This window comes from Malus domestica, chromosome 17 (assembly GCF_042453785.1).
Source record: "Malus domestica chromosome 17, GDT2T_hap1".
Classification (NCBI taxonomy): domain Eukaryota; kingdom Viridiplantae; phylum Streptophyta; class Magnoliopsida; order Rosales; family Rosaceae; genus Malus; species Malus domestica.
In genome coordinates, this window is record NC_091677.1 from 29,216,643 (window position 1) to 29,238,310 (window position 21,668).

Sequence of the window (21,668 nt, forward strand, 5' to 3'; positions counted from 1 at the left end):
TTAATGCAGAAAGCTTCCACGTCAGATTCCTCAGCGCAGTGGTAGGAGTGTGTTGATAACGTTTTGTAGCCTATATTTAACTGACAGAGGAAGGGGGCCGGTGGCACAGAGAGAATATAGAGAGAGATGTGTTTGTAGGGTTGTGTGGAGGATGTTGTTATTTCCCCTACGCGCCTTTATTTATAGTAATAACAGAGATAAGAAATCCTTCTCCTCCAAGGAATACAAGTCCTAATATGAAAGAATAACTAGAATCAAATTTAATTTAGGATTTAAACAATCATACTTAAACAAGAAGTTTATAACAATTATTTATAATACAGATCTATCTAATGTTATAACTAATTAATAGCCATATTAAGCTGGCACATCATATATTCATATGATTTAGCTAAAATCTCACTCCCCTAACATCGTTACATGAAAAACGACCCCAATTTTCTAGTTTTGTTCAATGTACACAGGTCACCGGGGAAATACGATTGATTTATTTGTTTGGTGGAGTACTTCTCAAACCTGATCCCATATTATTTCCGCAGGCTCGAATTCGCAGTCCCAAAAGCAATCTTGCCGTAATTCTTGGTCGCTGGTAGATCCATTGACAAATGTATTAAGCTTTTCAGTTATTCTTGCAGCCCCAAAATCCAACATAGAGTTGTCCATCTACATGAAATGAAAGTTGTGGAGCCAAAAATATTCATAAGGCGACATGTGGGTTTTTTGGACAAAAAGGACAAAAATACCCTTGCAGTACAACGAGGTTCCTACGCGCAAGCAGCGGGCAACCCTCTTTCAACCAAGACAGAAGTGCCCAAAATAGGTAACAATTCAAAGTCCATCTCATCAAATCCTTTCTACAAGGTAATTCCCAAACACATTCCTTTTAAATTATGTTAATTGGCTAATTAATGGGTTTATTGCCTAATTAACCCATTAATTCTCAATTAAACCATCCATTATATCCAAATAACCACAAAATACAACCAATTCAACCCTAAAACATCACATGGCCGGCCATCCCCTTAATCTTTCTACTTTCCCTATCTTTTTCCACTTTACTACCCCAATTAAGCTAGTATAACCATCCATTTATTCCCTTTATGTTTAATTAGCAAATTTATCATAATAAATTGGCTAATTAAACCTAAATTAAACCTAAAAACCCTAGCCACCTCCTATCCCTATAAATATATTCCCATTCTCACCAAAAAGCTAATTCCAACACTTTGGCAAAAATCCCAAAATTCTCTAAACACTCTTTCTCTCTAAATTCTAACTTTGGCATCGGAGGTTCTTCGGCCAAAGCCCCCCCATTCATCGTGGGCGCGTGAGGCTCTTGGCCTTAACCTAAGGTGTTAATTGTTTTGTAGGTGCAAAATCGTCCAAGATCGAGGAGGAAGAAATTTGCATCCACAAATTGGTGCTTTCATTGAGAGTTGAAATCCATACTCGTAGAAGACTCTCGCACAAAAAGGTTTTTTTTTCTTTATTTTCTAGTCCATTTGAATATTTTTCATACGTTCTTATTATTAGAATTTTTTACTTGCAAAGGTTCTTTGATAAAACGTATAAGCAAAATATAATGGCTAGAAATTTAGAAAATTCCACAAGTGAAAATTCTAATGTTCAAGAAATGGGATTGCGGAGATCCGTGAGGCTAAATGCGACAATAAGGGGAGCGGCATCATCATCACGAGCTTCCACCATGGGAACCACCGTGGTGGCTACCTCGGTAGCCACCCGCAGCGAGGTCCATGATGCCTTCACCACGGCCACCATGGGAACCACCGCGGTGGCTACTTCGGTAGCCACTCGTGGCGAGGTTCATGGAGCCTTCACCACGGCCTGGAGATCCGTGAGGCAAAATGCAACAATAAGGGGAGCGGCATCACCACTACGAGTTTCCACCATGGGAACCACCGCGGTGGCTACCTCAGTAGCCACCCACGACGAGGTCCATGGTGCCTTCACCACGGCCACCATGGGAACCACCGCGGTGGCTACTTCGGTAGCCACTCGTGGCGAGGTCCATGGAGCCTTCACCACGGCCCGAGCCGTGCCATCCAAGGCTCACGGTACCAAGACCACGATCCAAGCCGTGCCATCCAAGTTTACGTGGACCCAAGCCCAAGCCTCGCATTCACATGCACCGCGCATTGAGCAGCCTGCTTCCGTGATCCAGCCTGCTCCCGTCAAGCAACCCACTCTCACGGCCCAACCTGCTCCTGCCGAGCAGCCTGCTCTCGTGACCCAGCCTGCTCCCGACGAGCAGCCCACTCCCGTGGCCCAGCCTGCTTTCGTCGAGCAGCCCACTCCGGTGGCCCAGCCGGTTCCTGCCAAGCAGCCCACTCCCGTGGCCCAGCCTGCTCCTGCCAAGCAGTCTGCTCTCGTGACCCAGCCTGCTCCCGACGAGCAACCCACTCTCACGGCCCAACCTGCTCCTGCCAAGCAGCCTGCTCTCGTGACCCAGCCTGCTCCTGACGAGCAACCCACTCCCGTGGCCCAGCCTGCTTTCGTCGAGCAGCCCACTCCGGTGGCCCAGCCTACTCCTGCCAAGCAGCCCACTCCCGTGGCCCAGCCTGCTCCTGCCAAGCAGCCTGCTCTCGTGACCCAGCCTGCTCCCGACGAGCAACCCACTCCCGTGGTCCAGCCTGTTTCTTTCGAGCAGCCCACTCTCACGGCCCAGCCTGCTCCCGTGGCTTTCCAAGCAGCCCAAGTCGGCCCAAGACTATCTCAACCATCCGGACCTACCATCGAGCCGGGGGCATTCTCACCATATTTTTCACGGATTTGACATTTCCCAATTCAAATCTCGCGCCCGGAGTCTACCACATTTCCACTGCCCAAGGAGGCGCATTCCTTCCAAGCTCTTCCAATCCAAATGGCGAACAACACTTGTCTCGACAAGTCATAGAGTTGACGAGCGCCCTTGCACAACAGACAACTTTGGTGAATCAACTTTTGCAACGCATCGGGATCCAACGTGCCCCGGACGAGGTATCCCGAAGTAGGACAAGGGCAGACGAACCTTTCCAGCAGCGTCCCGGCAAGCAGCCATTCGACCAGCCACGAGCCGAACGTTCAGGCAGTGTACATTCCCTATTGGGCCCCCGAGATAGCGTATACTGCCGTCTTAGCGCGCGGAGGAGCGTGTACTCTCGACTAAGCCCAAGGATGAGCATACATTCACGGTTGGGGTCACACTCCGATAGTCAACATGAGCAACCTTCCGGACAAAGTGTTCATTCGCGGCTAAGCCCACAAGAAGCATCATCCACCTCACATCAGAGTAGGCAGCACGACGGACGGAGAGAAGCAGTCACTCAATCCAGCTCAAGTTCAACCAGCAGCCTGCGAAGAACTCGCTCGCCTACTAGGAACGCACCACATGCACTGCATCTGCGGCGTAGACGAGCCAAACACATGGAAGAGCAGCCTAGACCAGCAAGTCATGGCTGGGGGCAGCCGAGAGCTCCGCTACCCCAACAAAGGCAAATTCAGGAAGAAGTAGAGAGACTATTGACCAAGCGATTGCTTGATTTCCAACGCAACGAGGTCACCGACGAGGCACTACGACGGAACATGACCAACATAAGCAGGTCACCCTTCACGGACGAGATCGAGCAGGCAGAGCCTCCACGAGAGTTCAGCATGCCACATTTCACATCTTTCAAAGGGGATGAAGACCCAGAGAGACACTTAAAGCACTATCGAAGCGCAATGATCCTTTATCGAAACAACGATGAGCTTATGTGCAAGATATTCGCCACCACTCTACAAGGCGAGGCGCAAGATTGGTTCTACACCCTGCCGCCACAATCCATCCGGAATTTCTACGAACTTTCTTTGGTTTTCACCAAAGAATATTCATCCTATCGCTCGATCAAAAAGAAATCTGATCATTTGTTCAACGTCAAGAAGAACCCAAAGGAGTCACTTCGCGACTATGTGAGGAGGTTCAAAGTAGAGAAGGCAAAAATAGTCGGATGCAACAACTCGATAGCTAGAGCAGCCTTCCAAAAAGGACTTCTAGCAGACCACCCGCTATTCGGAAAATTGATCATGAAAGAAGATCTAACTCTGGCAGACTCTTTTGCTTTGGCAGAGAAGTATGCACTTTGGGATGAGGCTCGCCAATGCACATTCAAGGACTTGAAGAAGTACCCGACATCACCTCCCTAGAAGTAGCGGAGGACTTATTCACATGTTTGACGGTATCTAAAGTAGCAATAAGCTCTACCATCATGCGAGAAGAGATGGGAGCCCGACTACCTGTATTCCACAGTTACCTGTATTCTACAGTTCAAAAGCTCTCCTCGATGTTATTAAAAATTCAAAAGCTAACTTTGGCGATAGTTGTTGCAACCCAGAAGCACAAGTTTTACTTTCAAACGCATGCAATCATCCTAATGACGTACTATTCTGCCCAATCCAGACGCGCGACGATAAAGGCGTAGACCCTGGCGGATGTAAAGTTTTCTGACGAACGCAACACTGGAAGGACACACTCGAAAGCAAGTTTTGTCCTCTTCACCCTAAAATATTCTACATAGGAGCAACATGTACCGGCAGTTGAGTACTATTTCTTGCTGCGCATCACACAGCCCTAGCCAACCCTTACTCAATGATTCAACTCTAGAGTGGCCCAATACTGGCAGTTGAGCATCTCCTGTTGCGTATGACATGGCCCCATCTCCACAGCTCCCTACTGCGTCTTCACGCCGAGCCTAGGTGACGCAATAGAGCGGCCCAACGATGCCTCAGAAGTAGCCGAGCACACTCTAGCTGCGCCTACTCCACCTGATGGAGACTTCTGGCATTTGCATGTCGACGACGCAGAAAAGCCTTCATCACTGCCGGCAGAGAAGGCTCCAAAAATATGGATCCCATCTGGGAAGGTCCGTACAAGATCAGCAGAGTAGGGGGCAAAAGTAATTACACCCTCACCACCATGAAACGGCAAAAAGATTGAAAAGAAATGGATGGCCTACAATCTGAAGAAGTACCATGTGTGACCTTCCGCTACATTAAAACCCGAAGACTCAATAAGCTCGACGGGCACCACCTCACAAGCTGAGGACTATCCAGTTGTTATGCAGTTCCTACCTTACAGCTAAAGTTCTCGTTCGTTTCACTCGTTTTTCAATGAGGAATTTAGAAGTAATCACAACTTGGCTTGGCTGCATGCTTACAACAACTAATCACTCCTGCACTTCAAAAGAAGACTGCGCCCTTCTTAGGGAATCATCGCAGGAATTACGCCCCCCGATGGACCAACCATACTCTCCAGTGCGAGAGGGTAAACCAATTCTCCGACACCCATATGGGTCAGCTCTCCAAGACGGGAGGATAAACTTTACACTCCGAATATCCAGACGTGGATGAGCCTGGCTGCCCTAGTATAACTAGATGCACGATGGCTTGCGCCGGGATTCCTAGAAGTAGCCGCAATGGTCTTTTTCAAGGCTTAGCTAACTGAAGGATTTTGGGTCTCTTGGCCTAATCCGTGGGGAACCGGGCCCTAGAGATGGAGAGGGCACATTACGCAGTACATCCGATGGACGGCTGCCCTGGAATCCTAAAGCTGCTACCGAGTGCACTAAGGTAGCCTACGGATTCCGGAAGACTGCCTACGGCTTACCCTTCAAGCAGTGAAGCCGCACTAGACTTATACAACTGCACATTCTTGTGAAAGGTTAAACAAGCTAGCGCGCATATACGAAGTTTTATCCACTGCCGACATGCTACGTAGTCGATAAGCTTCACCTCTGCCAAGCGCGGAACAACCTACACCAAGTCCTAAAGTGTTGTGATACTTGCTACGCAACCTACGGAATTGAAGAAAGTCAAGGTTAACAGCCTAGTGGTTACGCGGACTTCTCTGCTTCTGTAAGTAAGGCATCCGGCTGCCAACCCTATAGCTAACAACTTTGCAAAGTTCTACACCAACACCTACGGCTGCATAGGCTACGCGAGTTTGTCTGCTTATAAAAAAGTAGCATGCCTGCCACTGGTCTATCAAGTCTAAAGGTTAGGGCATGAACAAAAGAAGTGAAGATGAAGAAAAACGAAGGAAAACATGTTTATAAACAACTAGCAAAGGCCGAAGGAGTTCAAGCAAAACAAAAGCTACAAGGAAAAACAAAGAAAATCCTAAAGGCTACCTAAAATACTACACTACAGCAGCTTGGACATCCCACGACTACTCGGTCGCCACACCTTCAACAGCCGTAATGCTCTTAGCAGCGGCATCATCCGACGCTTCACCCTTGGCTGCCCCAGTCTGGGTACTAACTTCTCCAACTACTTCACCAATGGAAGCCTTAAAAGTAAAAGCAAACTAACACGGACGCGCTGCAACTCATCCATTCCCTTCTTAGAATAAACAGCGAAACGAAGCTCAGAAATTGCAAGCTTAAGATCTTGAATCTGAGGCGAATCAATCTCAGCAGCAAAGGGAGCAGGCTTTGGCGCCACTTTAGCAGCAGAGTCCACCTTACCACTCTTCATAATAGCAAGTCTCTACAAAGGACTAAGCTCCCAAAGAATGTCCTGGTACAGACTTCGGCACTGGGGGCATGATAAAACCTTTACGCTGAGTAATCTTATCCACAATTGTACAAGCCATTCTCAACATGGAAGACGCCACATGCTCAGATCTAGCAGCCTTACATTTCTTCCCATTGGAAGAAGTCATGTCAATCACATACCTCTCGGTAGCAAGCGGACCCTCATGAGCAGCAGAAGAAGTCTTCAGTTTTTTCTTAACTGGCATCTCATGAGCAGGCGGGGAAGATCTCTTCTTTCCATCTTCATTCATAGTAAGCTCCACGACAGCGATCAGACGAGCCAATGCATCCGCCTTGATCCGCTTTACCTCCTCTTTCTGGAGCAGCCCACCTTTCTTTCAGCAAAGAGGACTAAGCAGCCAACGACATTCATGGTACTCAGCAAGGGAGTTCAACCCAGTATTCCAGCAGGCAGGAGGCCTGCATGCCCACATTCCAGCAGCCCATGAGACCCGCAATCTCCTTATTTCTCTCAATCGCCAGCCTGGCCTGAGTCGGGTCCAAGAGCCCAAAGGACATGAGCCATGCGGCTTGCCTAGCACTGCGCCCCAGCGCCACAATCCGCGACCCTAGTTGCACAAGCTGCCTTTTGGCTCAAGCCAAGCCAAGCTGCCCAAACAGTGGTCCCTGCCACGACATCTCCTCGGCCCATGCCGAGCCAACTCCTGGCCCCTGCCAGCTGATGTGCCGCACCACCCCGATGGCTGCCCCGCAATAGCACTATCCAAGAATAAGGCAAGAAAAATTAAATTTTTCTTACATCGGTGCGGCACGAAGAAGACGAAGAAAGCAACGAAAGACGGTCCTTTGCACGGGCAAGATGTAGAAGATTGCTAGAGAAGGGGGAACAAATATCCTCTAAGCTATCTCTCTCTTGTAGGGTAGAATAAATCGCTCTCCAAAGTTGATTTAATAACCCACTTAAGGTGGACTTAAATAGGCTTTGAGAGAAATTTTTCCCTTTCCTAGAAGGATCTAATTTCCTATTAAAGAGAGAATCTACATCAAAATAGGAAGCAGTCATAAGTTTCCTAAAGCAAGAAAATCTCTACACCTGCCGTCCTTTTCTGCTAGCAGCCCAACAGGTGTGGGGGCATTTGTGGAGCCAAAAATATTCACAAGGCGACATGTGGGTTTTTTGGACAAAAAGGACAAAAATACCCTTGCAGTACAACGAGGTTCCTACGCGCAAGCAGCGGGCAACCATCTTTCAACCAAGACAGAAGTGCCCAAAATAGGTAACAATTCAAAGTCCATCTCATCAAATCCTTTCTACAAGGTAATTCCCAAACACATTCCTTTTAAATTATGTTAATTGGCTAATTAATGGGTTTATTGCCTAATTAACCCATTAATTCTCAATTAAACCATCCATTATATCCAAATAGCCACAAAATACAACCAATTCAACCCTAAAACATCACATGGCCGGCCATCCCCTTAATCTTTCTACTTTCCCTATCTTTTCCCACTTTACTACCCCAATTAAGCTAGCTAATTGATTCTATAACCATCCATTTATTCCCTTTATGTTTAATTAGCAAATTTATCATAATAAATTGGCTAATTAAACCTAAATTAAACCTAAAAACCCTAGCCACCTCCTATCCCTATAAATATATTCCCATTCTCACCAAAAAGCTAATTCCAACACTTTGGCAAAAATCCCAAAATTCTCTAAACACTCTTTCTCTCTAAATTCTAACTTTGGCATCAGAGGTTCTTCGGCCAAAGCCCCCCATTCATCGTGGGCGCGTGAGGCTCTTGGCCTTAACCTAAGGTGTTAATTGTTTTGTAGGTGCAAAATCGTCCAAGATCGAGGAGGAAGAAATTTGCATCCACAAAAGCCAAATTAGTACTCCAAATAAAGATCCAAAAGTACTGAATCATATCAAATATATTTTCTTGAGATGCAAACGGAGAATAATTCAGTTAACTTTCCATACCTCTGCGCGTACTACATGAAATACAGTGTCTCCCAAAGTTGAAAAGCTAGCATGCACGATGTCCGCCTGTTCTTCGTCAAGTATGCGAATAATTTGGTAGAAGATGAACTGATGATTCTCTAAGCCACTAGTCAGTACTACCTCAACTGTGGTTCCTGTCTCATGGATTTGGATTTGGGATGCTTTTGTGCTCCTTACGCTCTCAATGTTTAAGGTTTTTAGTTCCATGCTCTCAACGTTTACGAATGCTGTAACATTTGATCTTTTTCTAGTGCCCATTAAGCTCTCTTTCTTCTCCTTTGCTTTCTGCAGCTTCGACTCTTTGCTTTTTATGTAGTTGATGGCCTCATCTGTTTGTTCGTTCAGACTCGGTGGCTCCTGCATAACATCAAACATCACATTCAACATTAGCCATGAATTAACCTAATCAATGGCTCAGATTCTCAGTCCGACAAAGATAGTGTCACATGATAAATTCTGGTGAGTTAGTTTTGGTTCCTGGAGGCAGACAAGAAAAATGAAAGCAGAGAACACAGAAATCGGGAGGAATGTGAAAGGTTTCTTATTTGTGAAGTAATCACAGATATTTCAATAAATATCAACTTAGGATATTTCCTTACAAGCTAATCTAGAGCAATCTCAGCCCTTGATTCAAAACAAAGATCTAAAGCATACACTTGTCTTATGAGACTAGACATACACTTTTCTATTGATTTCTTTCTTCTTAAACACTTGAACAAAACTGAATTCTATTTAATTCCAACACTCCCCTTTAAATGAATTCTGGTTTTGATCCCAAGCATTCCTCTGAGATAGACAAACCTTTCCCTCGGTAGAGCTTTGGTGAAGATGTCGGCCATTTGATCCTGTGATTTGCAGTAGATTAGTTCAATGGTATTCTCCTGCAAGGCTTCCCTTATGAAGTGAAACTTCCTTTTGATATGCTTGGTTTTCTGATGAAAAATAGGATTCTTGGTCATAGCTATTGCTGATGTGTTGTCACACATAAGTGGTGAAGCATCCACTTGCATTTCACCAAAATCCTTTAACACAAACCTCAACCATATAGCTTGGGAGGTAGCCATTGCAGCACTCACATACTCTGCTTCAGCCGTAGACAATGCAACACTTTGTTGCTTGACAGAAGCCCAAGAAAATATCCCTGAACCGAATGTAAATGCATATCCTGAGGTACTTCTCATGTCATCTTCACTGCCACCCCAATCACTGTCACAGAAGCCTACCAAAATTGCTTTTTCTCCCTTTTCATATTTGATTCCATAGTCCAAGGTCCCTGAGATATACCTTAGTACTCTCTTAGCAGTTCCCATGTGAATTCTCGTGGGATTATGCATAAACCTTGATAAGAGACTGGCTGCATACATAATGTCAGGTCTTGTAGCAGTCAAATAAAGCAGACTTCCAACCATCCTTCGGTATAAACATTCATCAGCAGATTCAGAACCATCCACTTTACAAAGTTTCTCATTCGTGATCAATGGTGTTGCCACAGATTTGCATCCTTTCAGATTGAATCTTTCAAGCAGTGATTGTGCATACTTCTGCTGATGTATGAAAATCCCAGTAGCTTCTTGTATTACTCCAATTCCCAAGAAGTGATGCAACAAGCCAAGATCCGACATCTCATATTGTCTCATCATTTCCCTTCTAAATTCTTCAATCATTTCTTCACAATTACCAGTAAAGACCACATCATCAACATATATAGACACAATAAGCATCTCAGAGTTCTCACCAGTTTTTGTATATAATGTAGCTTCACTAGGACTTTTGTTAAATCCACTCTTGCTGAAATAGGAGTCTATCTCACTGTACCAAGCCCTGGGGGCTTGTTTGAGTCCATACAGTGCTTTGTTTAACTTGTAGACCTTATCCTCTTTATTTGGCACTTCAAATCCTTGTGGTTGATCCACATACACTTCTTCCTCCAAAATGCCATTTAGAAAAGCTGATTTGACATCTAACTGGTGAAGTTTCCATCCCTTTTGGGCAGCAAGAGCAATCAAGGTTCTAATGGTGTCTAACCTTGCCACTGGGGCAAATGTTTCATTGAAATCTACCCCAGGTTGTTGTGAGTAGCCCTTGGCAACTAATCTTGCTTTGTTCTTCTGTATTGATCCATCCAAATTCAGTTTGATCTTGTAAATCCATTTCACACCTATCACAGGTTTATCACTCGGTCTATTTACCAATTTCCAAGTAGAGTTTTTCTCAATCATGGCAATTTCTTCACTCATTGCTTTCTGCCAGGATTGATCCTTCTCAGCTTCTTCAAAACTCTCTGGTTCAACAACACAATAGTTACACACTGCATAGATCTCATTTAAACTCCTCATTCTCACTGGAGTTGTTTCAGGGGAGGAATCCTGTAATTCTTGTCCTTCTGCATTTGAAGTAGAGGACTGAGATCCTTGTGTTGGAGTTGAAAAGTCAGTTTGACTCTCATCTTGTATAACAGGTTCATTCACATTTTGCACTTCAGCTTGTGCTTCTTCCAATGCTAGTGGAAATGAGATAGTGTCTATCTTATTGGTTTCCCAATTCCATGCTTCATTCTCCTTGAACACCACATCCCTTGAGAGAATCACTTTGCGTGACTCAATATTGTAGAGCCTATAGCCCTTTTCACAGCTTCCATAACCTACAAGGACACACTTGACACTATTGATCTCAAGCTTGTGTCGTAGTTGAGATGGTATCTGTGCATAGCAGATTGATCCGAACACCTTCAAGTGCTTCACACTTGGTTTTCTGCCACTAAATGCCTCAAACGGTATTTTCTTCTCAAGTGCTTTAGTTGGACACCTGTTTAGGAGATACACATATGTATTGACAGCTTCACCCCAAAAAGAAAGTGGCATTTTCTTATCATGGAGCATTGACTTGGTCATTTCAACCACGGTCCTGTTCTTCCTCTCAGCCACACCATTCTGCTGTGGTGTGTAGGCCACTGTCAATTGCTTCTGCAATCCTGCTCCTTCACAGAATTCTTGGAACTCAAGTGAAGTGAATTCACCACATCTGTCGCTTCTTAGTCTTTTGATCTTGAGACCACTCTGAAGTTCAACCATCATTTTGAATTTCTTGAAGATTGAAAAGACTTCACTCTTGTTTCTCATAAGATATACCCAAACCATCCTGGTGTAGTCATCAATGAATAGCAGAAAATATCTGTTCCCACTGAGTGTAGGTGTCTTCATTGGACCACACACATCTGTGTGTATGAGTTCTAGAGGTTGACTTGCTCTCCATGCACTTCCAGTTTCAAAAGAGTCCCTGTGATGCTTCCCCAATATGCAACCTTCACACGGTTCTTTAGTCTCTTGTAACTCAGGAAGACCAGTCACCATTTGTAGTTTCTCCAATCTCTTTAAACTGTGAAAGTTGAGATGTCCGAACCTCTTATGCCATAACCAAGAGTTTTCTGCAACACTTGCTTTTAGGGCAATTGAATCATTGTAATCTAGCATAAGTGGAAAGCTTTTGTTTTCTGTCATGCCAACTTGTGTTACCAAGTTTTGGAGGCTTCTGTCATCAAAGATCTCCACCATATTGTCTCCAAAAAGTAAGAAGTAACCATGAGCAATCATCTGTCCCACACTAAGGAGATTCTCATCAAGACCTGGTACAAGTATTACATCCTTGATGAATCTTCTTCCACCCTTTGTCTCTAGAACAAGAGTTCCTTTTCCAGTAGCTTCCACTAGTTGTCCATTCCCCATTTTAACTCTGCAATTGAAGCTTCTGTCAATGTTGATCAGCAAGGATTCATATGCAGTCATGTGATTACTGCATCCACTGTCAATATACCAGATTCCTCTCTTGTTTTCAGTTTTTGCAACACTACAAGCATAAAAGACATTTACTTCCTCTTCTTCTGCTCTATGTGCATAGTTGACAACTTGGTTCCTTCTTGGATTACAATCTTTTGCTAGATGGCCAAATCTGTCACACTTGGTGCATTTGGGTTTTCCCTTGAACCAGCAAACACCATAGTGTAATTTGTCACAGATTTTACACTTGGTTTTGGTAAACTCACTGCTAGATTTTGATTTTGATTGTGAAGTATGGTTGTTGTCCCATTTCTTCCCTTTGCCTTTCCATAATTTCTTTTGATTTGAGTTGCTCCCCTGACCCCTGTAACTGCTATCTCTCTCAGTCACACTTAGGCTAGTAAAAGCCTTTTCAGCTAAGTTTTCAGAATGCATATTTAACCTCTGCTCATAGCCTTTCAATGTACCAATCACTTCTTGAACCTCAATGGAGTCAAGGTCTTTAGTTTCTTCTATAATAGATGCGATGGAATCATAAGATTTAGGCAAGCTAATAAGTATCTTTTGCACTAATCTTTGATTTGTCAGTTCTTCACCAAGAGTTTTCATTTGATTCACAATATCAGTCAATCTTGTTAAATAAACAGATAGAGCTTCACCATCATTCATCCTAGTATACTCAAAATCTCTTCTTAAACATTGTAGTTTGACAGACCTAACCTTTTTGTCACCACGAAATTCTTGTTGAAGAACATCCCATGCAGTCTTGGAGGTTTCAAAGTTTGAGATTCGAGGAAAGATCTCATCAGACACTGCCCCTTGAATGATACCAAGAGCTTTTGCATCTCTGGTTTCATTAACTTTCATTGCTATCTTCCTCACAGACTGTTGATCTTCATCGCTAGAATCATCTTCAGTTTCTGCAGTTTCATAACCCTTGTCCACCAAAGTCAGAGATCATGTGATTTGAATATGGTCTTCATCTTGATGGACCAAAAATCGTAGTTGATCCCATTGAAAATAGGAGCCCTCAGATCTCCTCCACTGCTCGAAGTAACCATGTGAGGCTTTGTAAGAACAGATGAGATTTTCACGATCCGGGTATGTTTTTCCCCCTTTTCTTTTCAGAGATACGAAGCACACACAAAACGCCCAGTCCTGAATTTGATCAGAACCTAAGCTCTGAGGCCATGATAAATTCTGGTGAGTTAGTTTTGGTTCCTGGAGGCAGACAAGAAAAATGAAAGCAGAGAACACAGAAATCGGGAGGAATGTGAAAGGTTTCTTATCTGTGAAGTAATCACAGATATTTCAATAAATATCAACTTAGGATATTTCCTTACAAGCTAATCTAGAGCAATCTCAGCCCTTGATTCAAAACAAAGATCTAAAGCATACACTTGTCTTATGAGACTAGACATACACTTTTCTATTGATTTCTTTCTTCTTAAACACTTGAACAAAACTGAATTCTATTTAATTCCAACATCAGAGAGAGAGAGAGAGAGAGAGAGAGAGAGAGACCTTAGGATTTTGGTTAGGGAGGAGAGAGTAGAGCTTGGAGTAAAGAAGTTTCAAATGATTTCTCCTGTTCTTCTCTACAACCCTCCTTTCAACTTTGGTTGAAGAAGATTGACTTGCTTGGTTATTATTCATTTGAACTTTCTCTGGCAAGTTGGCCACAGAGATTCCCATGAAACAACTTCCAGTTAGCGCTGCTACTCTCTTATAATTGCAAAAGGTAGATAGGGGGTTGGTATAGGTGTGATCATGGTATGTGGTTGATATAGGTGTGATCATGGTATGTATTTATACATATGGTAAATTACAGTTTGTAATCTCAAGTTTATGTATAATTGCAACCTCATGTCTCATCTTTTAAATGTTGCAATATCATACACAAACTTACAACTACATTGTAATGCCCCGTACATCTATATTTTTCATGGAGTAATGCTATTCTTACTGCATTTTTATACCATATTTTTTACCATCTTAGGTGGCAGATGAGTTGGATAAGTTACATCATTTAATTTCAATCTTTTTATTAATTAAAACACTTAAATAATCTTAGGTGAAAGAATGAGACTACTCATATACCACAATCATCATTTAATTAACATTCTTTTTATTAATTATTGATTAACATTTTGAAATTAATGCTAATTATTTTAGATGATTTGGATGTCCACATCAGCTGTCATGTCATTAATTAACGAAAAAATTTCCACGTTGCCATGTCATCAATTAGTTATAAGTTTGACGAAATTTGTAACGCATGTATGACATTGCAATGAACTTGTAAGTTTGTGCATGACATAACATTACAACGTTTTAAAAATAAAATATGAGATTGCAAAATCCAAACTTAAATGAAAAAGGAAGATGACAAGTCTGTCCTCTGTGGACTGTAATGATTTGCAAAAGGAAATGAAAGAGTGGGTCAGCGAGACTGTTACTCGTCCAAGAAGTCAGAAAGCCAGCCGTCAGGTTTGAATTTTCTATTGTAATGTTGTCACGTGGCTTTATTAGCATCTTGCATTTCTTTTCAAAAAGAACCCCCCTGCGGCCCTCCTCCTTTAACCCCCCATAAGCCTATTTTAAGGTGGTTATTAGACCTAACATTCGTGTCGTGTTTTTCATGTTCATATCGTTTTTTGTCATATCCAATATCTTAACGGATCGTGTCGTGTAACACCCGTTAAAATAAACAGGTAAAATGACCCGACCCGAAATTGACTCGATAATATTAACAGGTAATATAACCCGACCCGTTACCCGTTACTCGTTAAAGAAAATATATTTTAAACCAATAAATAATAAAATAAAAAACATAATACTAAATAAGTATATACATACCATATTGTCATGTCCAAAACATAAAAACACATTTTTCTTTTAAGTATATTTTCACTTACCTAAAGTCTTTAATAGTTTTTTAATTAATGTAGATGTGTAAAAAAATATAGAAAAATGTAGAAACGCTCGTAATGACAAGCTTTACAACTTTCATGAAGAGCTTAACTTTGAAATTCGCCACTATAATCATATAAATCATAGATCAAAATTTAACCGTTGATTGTTGTTTACATTTACGCTTCATTGTTCTCATCAAATTTTGTTTTTTTTTTTGAAAACTTGATATATTAGATGATGCAGGCAGATAGACGGTTTGGATCTTTAATATTATATTCAGAGTTTTACGGTTAGTGAAAATATTGCTTGATGTTTATAAAGTTTCTACAAACTATATGACATCAACTCATATTTCAATTAAACGTAAATATCGAAACATGACATCAAAGATCTGAACTGTTCATCTTCTTACATCCACCAGATGATCATGTTTTCAAAAAAGAAAATTTAAAAAATGAAATTCAGTAAGAAGAATAAAGCATAAATGGCAATCGACGGTTAAATATAAATTTAAGGTTTATGAATTATAGTGTTGGATTTCGAAGCCGACCCCTTCATGAAAGTTGTAAAGTTTGTCACTATGAGTGATTGTATATTTTTTTTACATTCTTTACACTTATACAATAATAATTATTAATTTTATCAATGTTTCCATCAAATAAAAAACATTATTCATGAAGGTTTGGAGGATTTTAAAAAGCTAAACGATAATGTAAGTGTAACCATTATCTACTCGTGGAGGAATAATGATGAATCACGAGTGTTTATATATTCTTTCACATTTTTCATACTTGTATGTATGTCTTCTTAGTTCTTGCCTATACAAATACTATATTAGTTTATTTTAATTTTGGACAACAACATGTTAAGTAAAATTTATCCTGATAATAATAATAAAGAACTCTCATAATAAAAATAAATAATGACTAAAACTTTTTTTAAAAACTTATATAGAATAATAATACAAAACTATATATTTAATATAGAATATATTGTATATATTAATATGGCTATTGTAATTTATAATAAATCTTTTAGTAATTAAACTTTAAAAATTATCAAAATAAATTTTTCTTAACGGGTTGAAACGGGTTACCCACGTGTTACCTGCGTGTATACCCGTTAAGAACCAGTTATCAACGGGTTCTTAACGGGTCACCCGATAATGACCCAATAAGTTATCATGTTGACCCGAAACCCAGTATTTTCGTGTCGTTTTCGTGTCGTGTCAGAAACTGCCGGGTCTAGTGGTTATGATACAATTGTTTTAGGAATTTTAACAAAAAAACGCCCAGTATTATTTATTTTAACGAAAAATCATATTTTTACACTAAAAAGTCAATTTTGGTACTATTCACTTTACCCTTTATTTTGTCTTTATCATTAAAACTCAAATTTTTCAAACCATTTTCATTAGTTTTCTTTTGTTTTTGTTGGTAACTTAAATGATGAGGAAGATTTTTTCTTCAAAAAGTTTCTAGGAGTTCATAAAGCTTCGCGTTTTTATATTATAACTTAGGGTTAAATTCTGTTTACTACCTTCATATTTCATGATTTTCAACATTTAGTACATTAAGTTTTTTTCATCTCAAAGTCATACCTAAAGTGTTAATTTTGGGACAGTTTCATACATCTGTTAGTCAAACTGTTAGTTCTCATGTTAAGTGATAACGTGACGCCCAGGTGGACAATGACTGGGCGACACGTGTCATTAAAAAATATTAAAAGAATTAATTAAATAAAAGTTATATAAAAAAAAAACCCCTCCCTCCCCCAACCCAAAAGAAGAAGAGAAGAAAAAAAAAATCGAATCTGCAACCCAGAAGAATAACCTTCTGGGTACGTGTTCGCGGTCGCCCGGGGGGGGGGGTGGGTCTTCTTCTTCTTCTGGGTTGCAAATTCATTTTTTTTTCCTTCTTTTGGGTTGCAGATTTGTTTTTTTTTTCTTCTTTTTCTTCTTCTTCTTCTAGTTTGCAAATTAGTTTTTTTTTTTCTTCTCCTCCTTCTTCCTTCTTCTTCTGGGTTGAGGGGAGGGATGGTTTTTTTTCCTAACTTTTACTTAATTAATTATTTTAATTTTTTTAATGACATGTGGCGCCCAGTCATTGTCCACATGGGCATCACGTCATCACTTAACGGGAGAACTAACATTTCACTAACAAATGTATGAGACTATCCCAAAATTAACAATTTAGGTATGACTCTGGGATGAAAAAAACTTGATGTACTAAATGTTGAAAACCACGAAACATAAAAGTAGTAAACAGAGTTTAACCCTATAACTTATTATATAAAATTTATTTTTTGAAAAATTATTAATGAAATATGAGATATTTTGTCATCATTAATAAAATATGAGATATTTTGTTATTAAAACTGTAAAATATATTATGAAAATCGGTAAAGAATAATACAAATTTTTTTTATCTATTTATTACAATTGATTATTGACTACATAATTTTTTTTTAAATTTATTTGCAACAGAGATAAGTTTTGCATAATGATTTACAATATTAATGATTCCACACAAATACGAATTTCTGTGAAACGCTTATCAAGCGTTTTAAGGTAGAATTTCTCCTCATCTTTTGAGTATCCAAGAATTATTTTACATATATTGTTGTTGTTTCTTAATCTTTCTTTGAAGATCACCTTTACAAAAAAAAAAAAATTTAAAATCATTTGACTCGAATTTTTTTCAATCATCCAAATGTATGAAATATAACGTAAGTGTAGATAACATTAAGTAACATGTTCTGATAAACTGCTCATTTATTTAAGGGCAAAAGACTGTTTACTACCCTCATGTTTCGTGGTTTTCAACATTTAGTACATCAAGTTTTTTTCGTCCCAGAGTCATACCTAAAGTGTAAATTTTGGGACAGTCTCATACATCCGTTAGTCAAACTGTTAAGTCTCCCGTTAACTGATGACGTGGCACCCACGTGGACAATGACTGGGCGCCACGTGTCATTAAAAATATTAAAATATTAAAAAAAAAAAACCCTTCTTCCCTGCAACCCGCACCCCCCCAGCTTTTTTTCCCCTCTCTCTTCTTCTTCCCCTACCTCAACCCCGACCCCCTCCCTCCTTTTTCTCCTCTCTTCCGTTCCAGTGCACGGTAGCACCCACGATTGCCCCTTAATACAAGCATCAGGATTTAAATGGGGGAAAAAACTTGGCACAAATCACAAAAAAATAACACGGAAATGTTAAAACCTACTTGAATCTCACATTAGAAGCTTTCACAGCAATAACATTCAAACCCCAATTCACTAAACAAATAACCACACCAAAAAAAAAACAGTTTAATTAACAAAACCTATGAAATTAAGCACGGAATGAAAGCAACTGAGACGCAAATACTTCACAATACGAAAAGAAGAAGAAAACCCAACAATTCGAAGAGGAATTAGGGCTTACGTCGAGAACATCAAGGAGGTCAGGGACGGAAGACGGAGGTTCCAAGAGCTGATTCCCAGCTTCCGTAAGCTGTGCTTCGAGCTCTTTCTCTGCCAATGCCATTGTTCCTCCTTTCTCCTGGGTTGTCCGGTCTTGGGTCGAAAACTGGACAAGAGCGGGGATTTGAGGCCGTTGAGGGTCATGAGGGAGATTTGGGGAACGGCAAAGTCAATGAGTAGATTGTGGAGGAGTTTCAGTGATTTGCTGGAGTGAGAGGACGACAGCGGTGCTGATTGAGGCGTGGGGGGAGAGATACTTGGAGCTGAGCAAGGAGAGAAGGGAGGGATGGGGTCGTTGGGTAAGCAGCAAGGGCGGAGCAGAGAGGGAAAACAGAAAAAAGGGGTTGGTCGCTGGATTGGGTGGGGAAGAAGAAACAGAGATATGAACCCAGATTGGCTTTTTAGGTTTAGGTTTGGTTTTTTAATTTTTTTAATTTTTTTTTAATTTTAAATCACAAATTGTTTTTATTTTTTATTTTTTAATTTTTAATATTCCACGTGGACCCTTTAATGACACGTGGCGCCCAGTTATTGTCCACGTGGGTGCCACGTCATCAGTTAACGGGAGACTTAACAGTTTGACTAACGGATGTATGAGACTGTCCCAAAATTTACACTTTAGGTATGACTCTGGGACGAAAAAAACTTGATGTACTAAATGTTGAAACCACGAAACATGAGGGTAATAAACAGTATTTTGCCCTTTATTTAATACACATTTTTAAATTTGAATGATTATTTTTATAAATATAATTTTTAAATATTGATTAAAATTTTAAACTGTTTAAATTTATAGCATGAAAATACCTTATTCGTGAAGGATAGAGGCGCGCATGGTATTGTCAAGAGTTGTGGCAATCTTTTTTTTTTCTGTTACGCGCACCATGATATTCTCCACGTTTTTAGTTAGTTGTTCTGTAGCTAAAATTGGTCATGTCTGTATTGATATTTTGGTCATGCTTTCCCTTGACAAGGATAAAAAGGTTGTCTAAAAATTTCTGTATACAACTCATCCACATCAAATAAGCAATCGAGTATTTTTAAACAAAAATGAAAAGGATCTCCATCGATTATCTCTTTTTGCCAACATCATCAATAATTCATCACTCACTAAGTGCAAGTGGTTAAATTACTTAATTCGACCCACTCGGTTCAGTTGACATTGACACAACCTGATCATGATCTCTATGTCTATGATGATGAAGATGATAATACACTAATAGAAAAAACAGCTTGCACGACGAAAACATAGATTGATGGCGCAAAAATAGCAGGATGCATAAAAAAAAAAAAAAAAAAAACAACTTTATGCAACGAAAATATTCTTCACACAACGCACAAGAAAAAGCGGGAAAATTTTTTTGCCACCAAATGTTTGCTCAACGAATATTTCCACATATTCGTCACGCAAAGTTTCACTGAAAACAGTTAGATGCCCTTTAACCGCTCCCATTTATTGCACATTTATAACGCATTTTGCACAACCAAGTGGTTCGTCACGCAAAGTGTTACAGGTTCTATATAAACACAATTTCAGAACCCTGGTTTTCAAATGTTTTGTTTCAAAGGCGATGGCCAATTCGGTTCTTGGTTCAACGAAAAGTTACAAGGGAGAAGGCTCTCGCGAAAGGAAAGGTAAAAAAAAAAAATTCTTGTTGAATTAGTTGTCTTATATTTGATATGGTTAAAATTGTTTTTTTTTTAATAGTCTATTACTTTTCAAATTTTGTGGTAGAAAAAGAAATGAGGAAAAATTGTGTTGCGAATAAAGAGGTACCGTCGTAAACGATTGCCCTCCTTTGAAGATAAAAGTAAGGCTAATGCGTATGCTGAACTTAGGTTTGACATTGGGGGTTTGGTGCGAAACCAATGTTCTACCAAGTTTGAGTCTTGAAAAATGGTGCCTGAGGAGTTGAAGAAGTCCATGGTGGGGGAGTTATCGGTAAGTTTGTATTAAAGAATGTATAATTATTTTTGTTAAAAAGTAGTATTTTTTAAATTACTAATTTATTTTTATTGACATTAATATAGGTTCATTGGGATGTTGATGAAACTGATTAAAAGCATCAGAAGTATCTGGTTGACCTTTTCAAGATGCATTTCCGGTAGCGGAAGTTCGATGTGCAGCAGAATGCGGAGCGTGGGGAGTTCCCAATGCCCCTGTTGATGCCCCAGAGGAGGAGGATTGAAGTTTATTTGTTTTTTTTTATGAAATAAAATATATTTGGATGTTATGTTTGACTTTAATTAATAAATTTATGTTATATGGATGACTATTAATATTTACATTAGTTATAATATGTATTTGCGTTAATAAATTAGTTTTATTAATTATTTTGGTAATGTTTAATTAGGTTTGTTTTTTTTATTTAGATTAAAATAAAAATTTACATTGTTAAAAAGAAAACGGAAAAAAATGAAAAAAAAAAATTTATAAAAATATGCATGTTGTGTGATCAACGGAGTATTGGTCACGCAACTTGTTTACATTAATTAATTATAAAGAAAACGAAAACTGTAATAAAATATTTAGACTTGCGCGACAAATATATACATTAGTCGTGCAAATATACTTTGCGCGACAAACACCATATTCGTCTCGCAAAATGATTCGTGCAAAAGTAATCTTTATAATGTGGTTTCAACTACAGAGGCAGAAACTGCAGTAAAACTGCAGAATCGGCTTCTGCACCTCATACCCCTTCGTTTTTCTTCAATCCGGCATCCATCACTTCCATTTTCTCTCAATTTCATCATCTAATACTTCATTCATCTTCTTCTTTAGATTGATCGAGCTATTTCAGTGTGTTTGGTAAGCGTTTTTTTTGTTAGGGTAAAAGTATTAATATTAATTCGTACTAACGCCATGAAATTCGTTGTCGATGGGGATATTGTGTGTGATTAGCGATTGATGGAGAACAGTTTGGAAGGTATTTTCTTCGTTTTTTTTTAATATAAAATTAATTAAATTATGTTGAAAA

The 21,668-nt window shown here is 40.0% G+C and overlaps 1 protein-coding gene across 1 annotated transcript; it reads right to left on the minus strand.

Moving 5' to 3' along the window:
• Nucleotides 1-249: 249 nt before the first annotated feature.
• Nucleotides 250-14,256, minus strand: LOC103433450 (transcription factor bHLH162-like). Its single transcript, XM_008371714.4, has 3 exons — nucleotides 13,834-14,256; nucleotides 8,516-8,893; nucleotides 250-663 (listed from the first exon to the last, which is right to left on the minus strand). Exons 1-3 carry the CDS (start codon nucleotides 14,107-14,109, stop codon nucleotides 511-513), a joined length of 807 nt encoding a protein of 268 aa, XP_008369936.2. The 5' UTR covers nucleotides 14,110-14,256; the 3' UTR covers nucleotides 250-510.
• Between the last annotated feature and the right edge of the window lie 7,412 nt (nucleotides 14,257-21,668).

What these genes read in the sequence shown, in the direction of transcription:
- LOC103433450 (XM_008371714.4), bottom strand. Translation starts at nt 14,109, where the DNA reads ATGATCACACCTATATCAACCACATACCATGATCACACCTATACCAAC. An exon ending in TCCCTAACCAAAATCCTAAG is followed by an intron (nt 8,894 to 13,833) that starts GTCTCTCTCTCT and finishes GATGTTATGCAG; the next exon opens with GAGCCACCGAGTCTGAACGA. An exon ending in TTCATGTAGTACGCGCAGAG is followed by an intron (nt 664 to 8,515) that starts GTATGGAAAGTT and finishes CATTTCATGTAG; the next exon opens with ATGGACAACTCTATGTTGGA.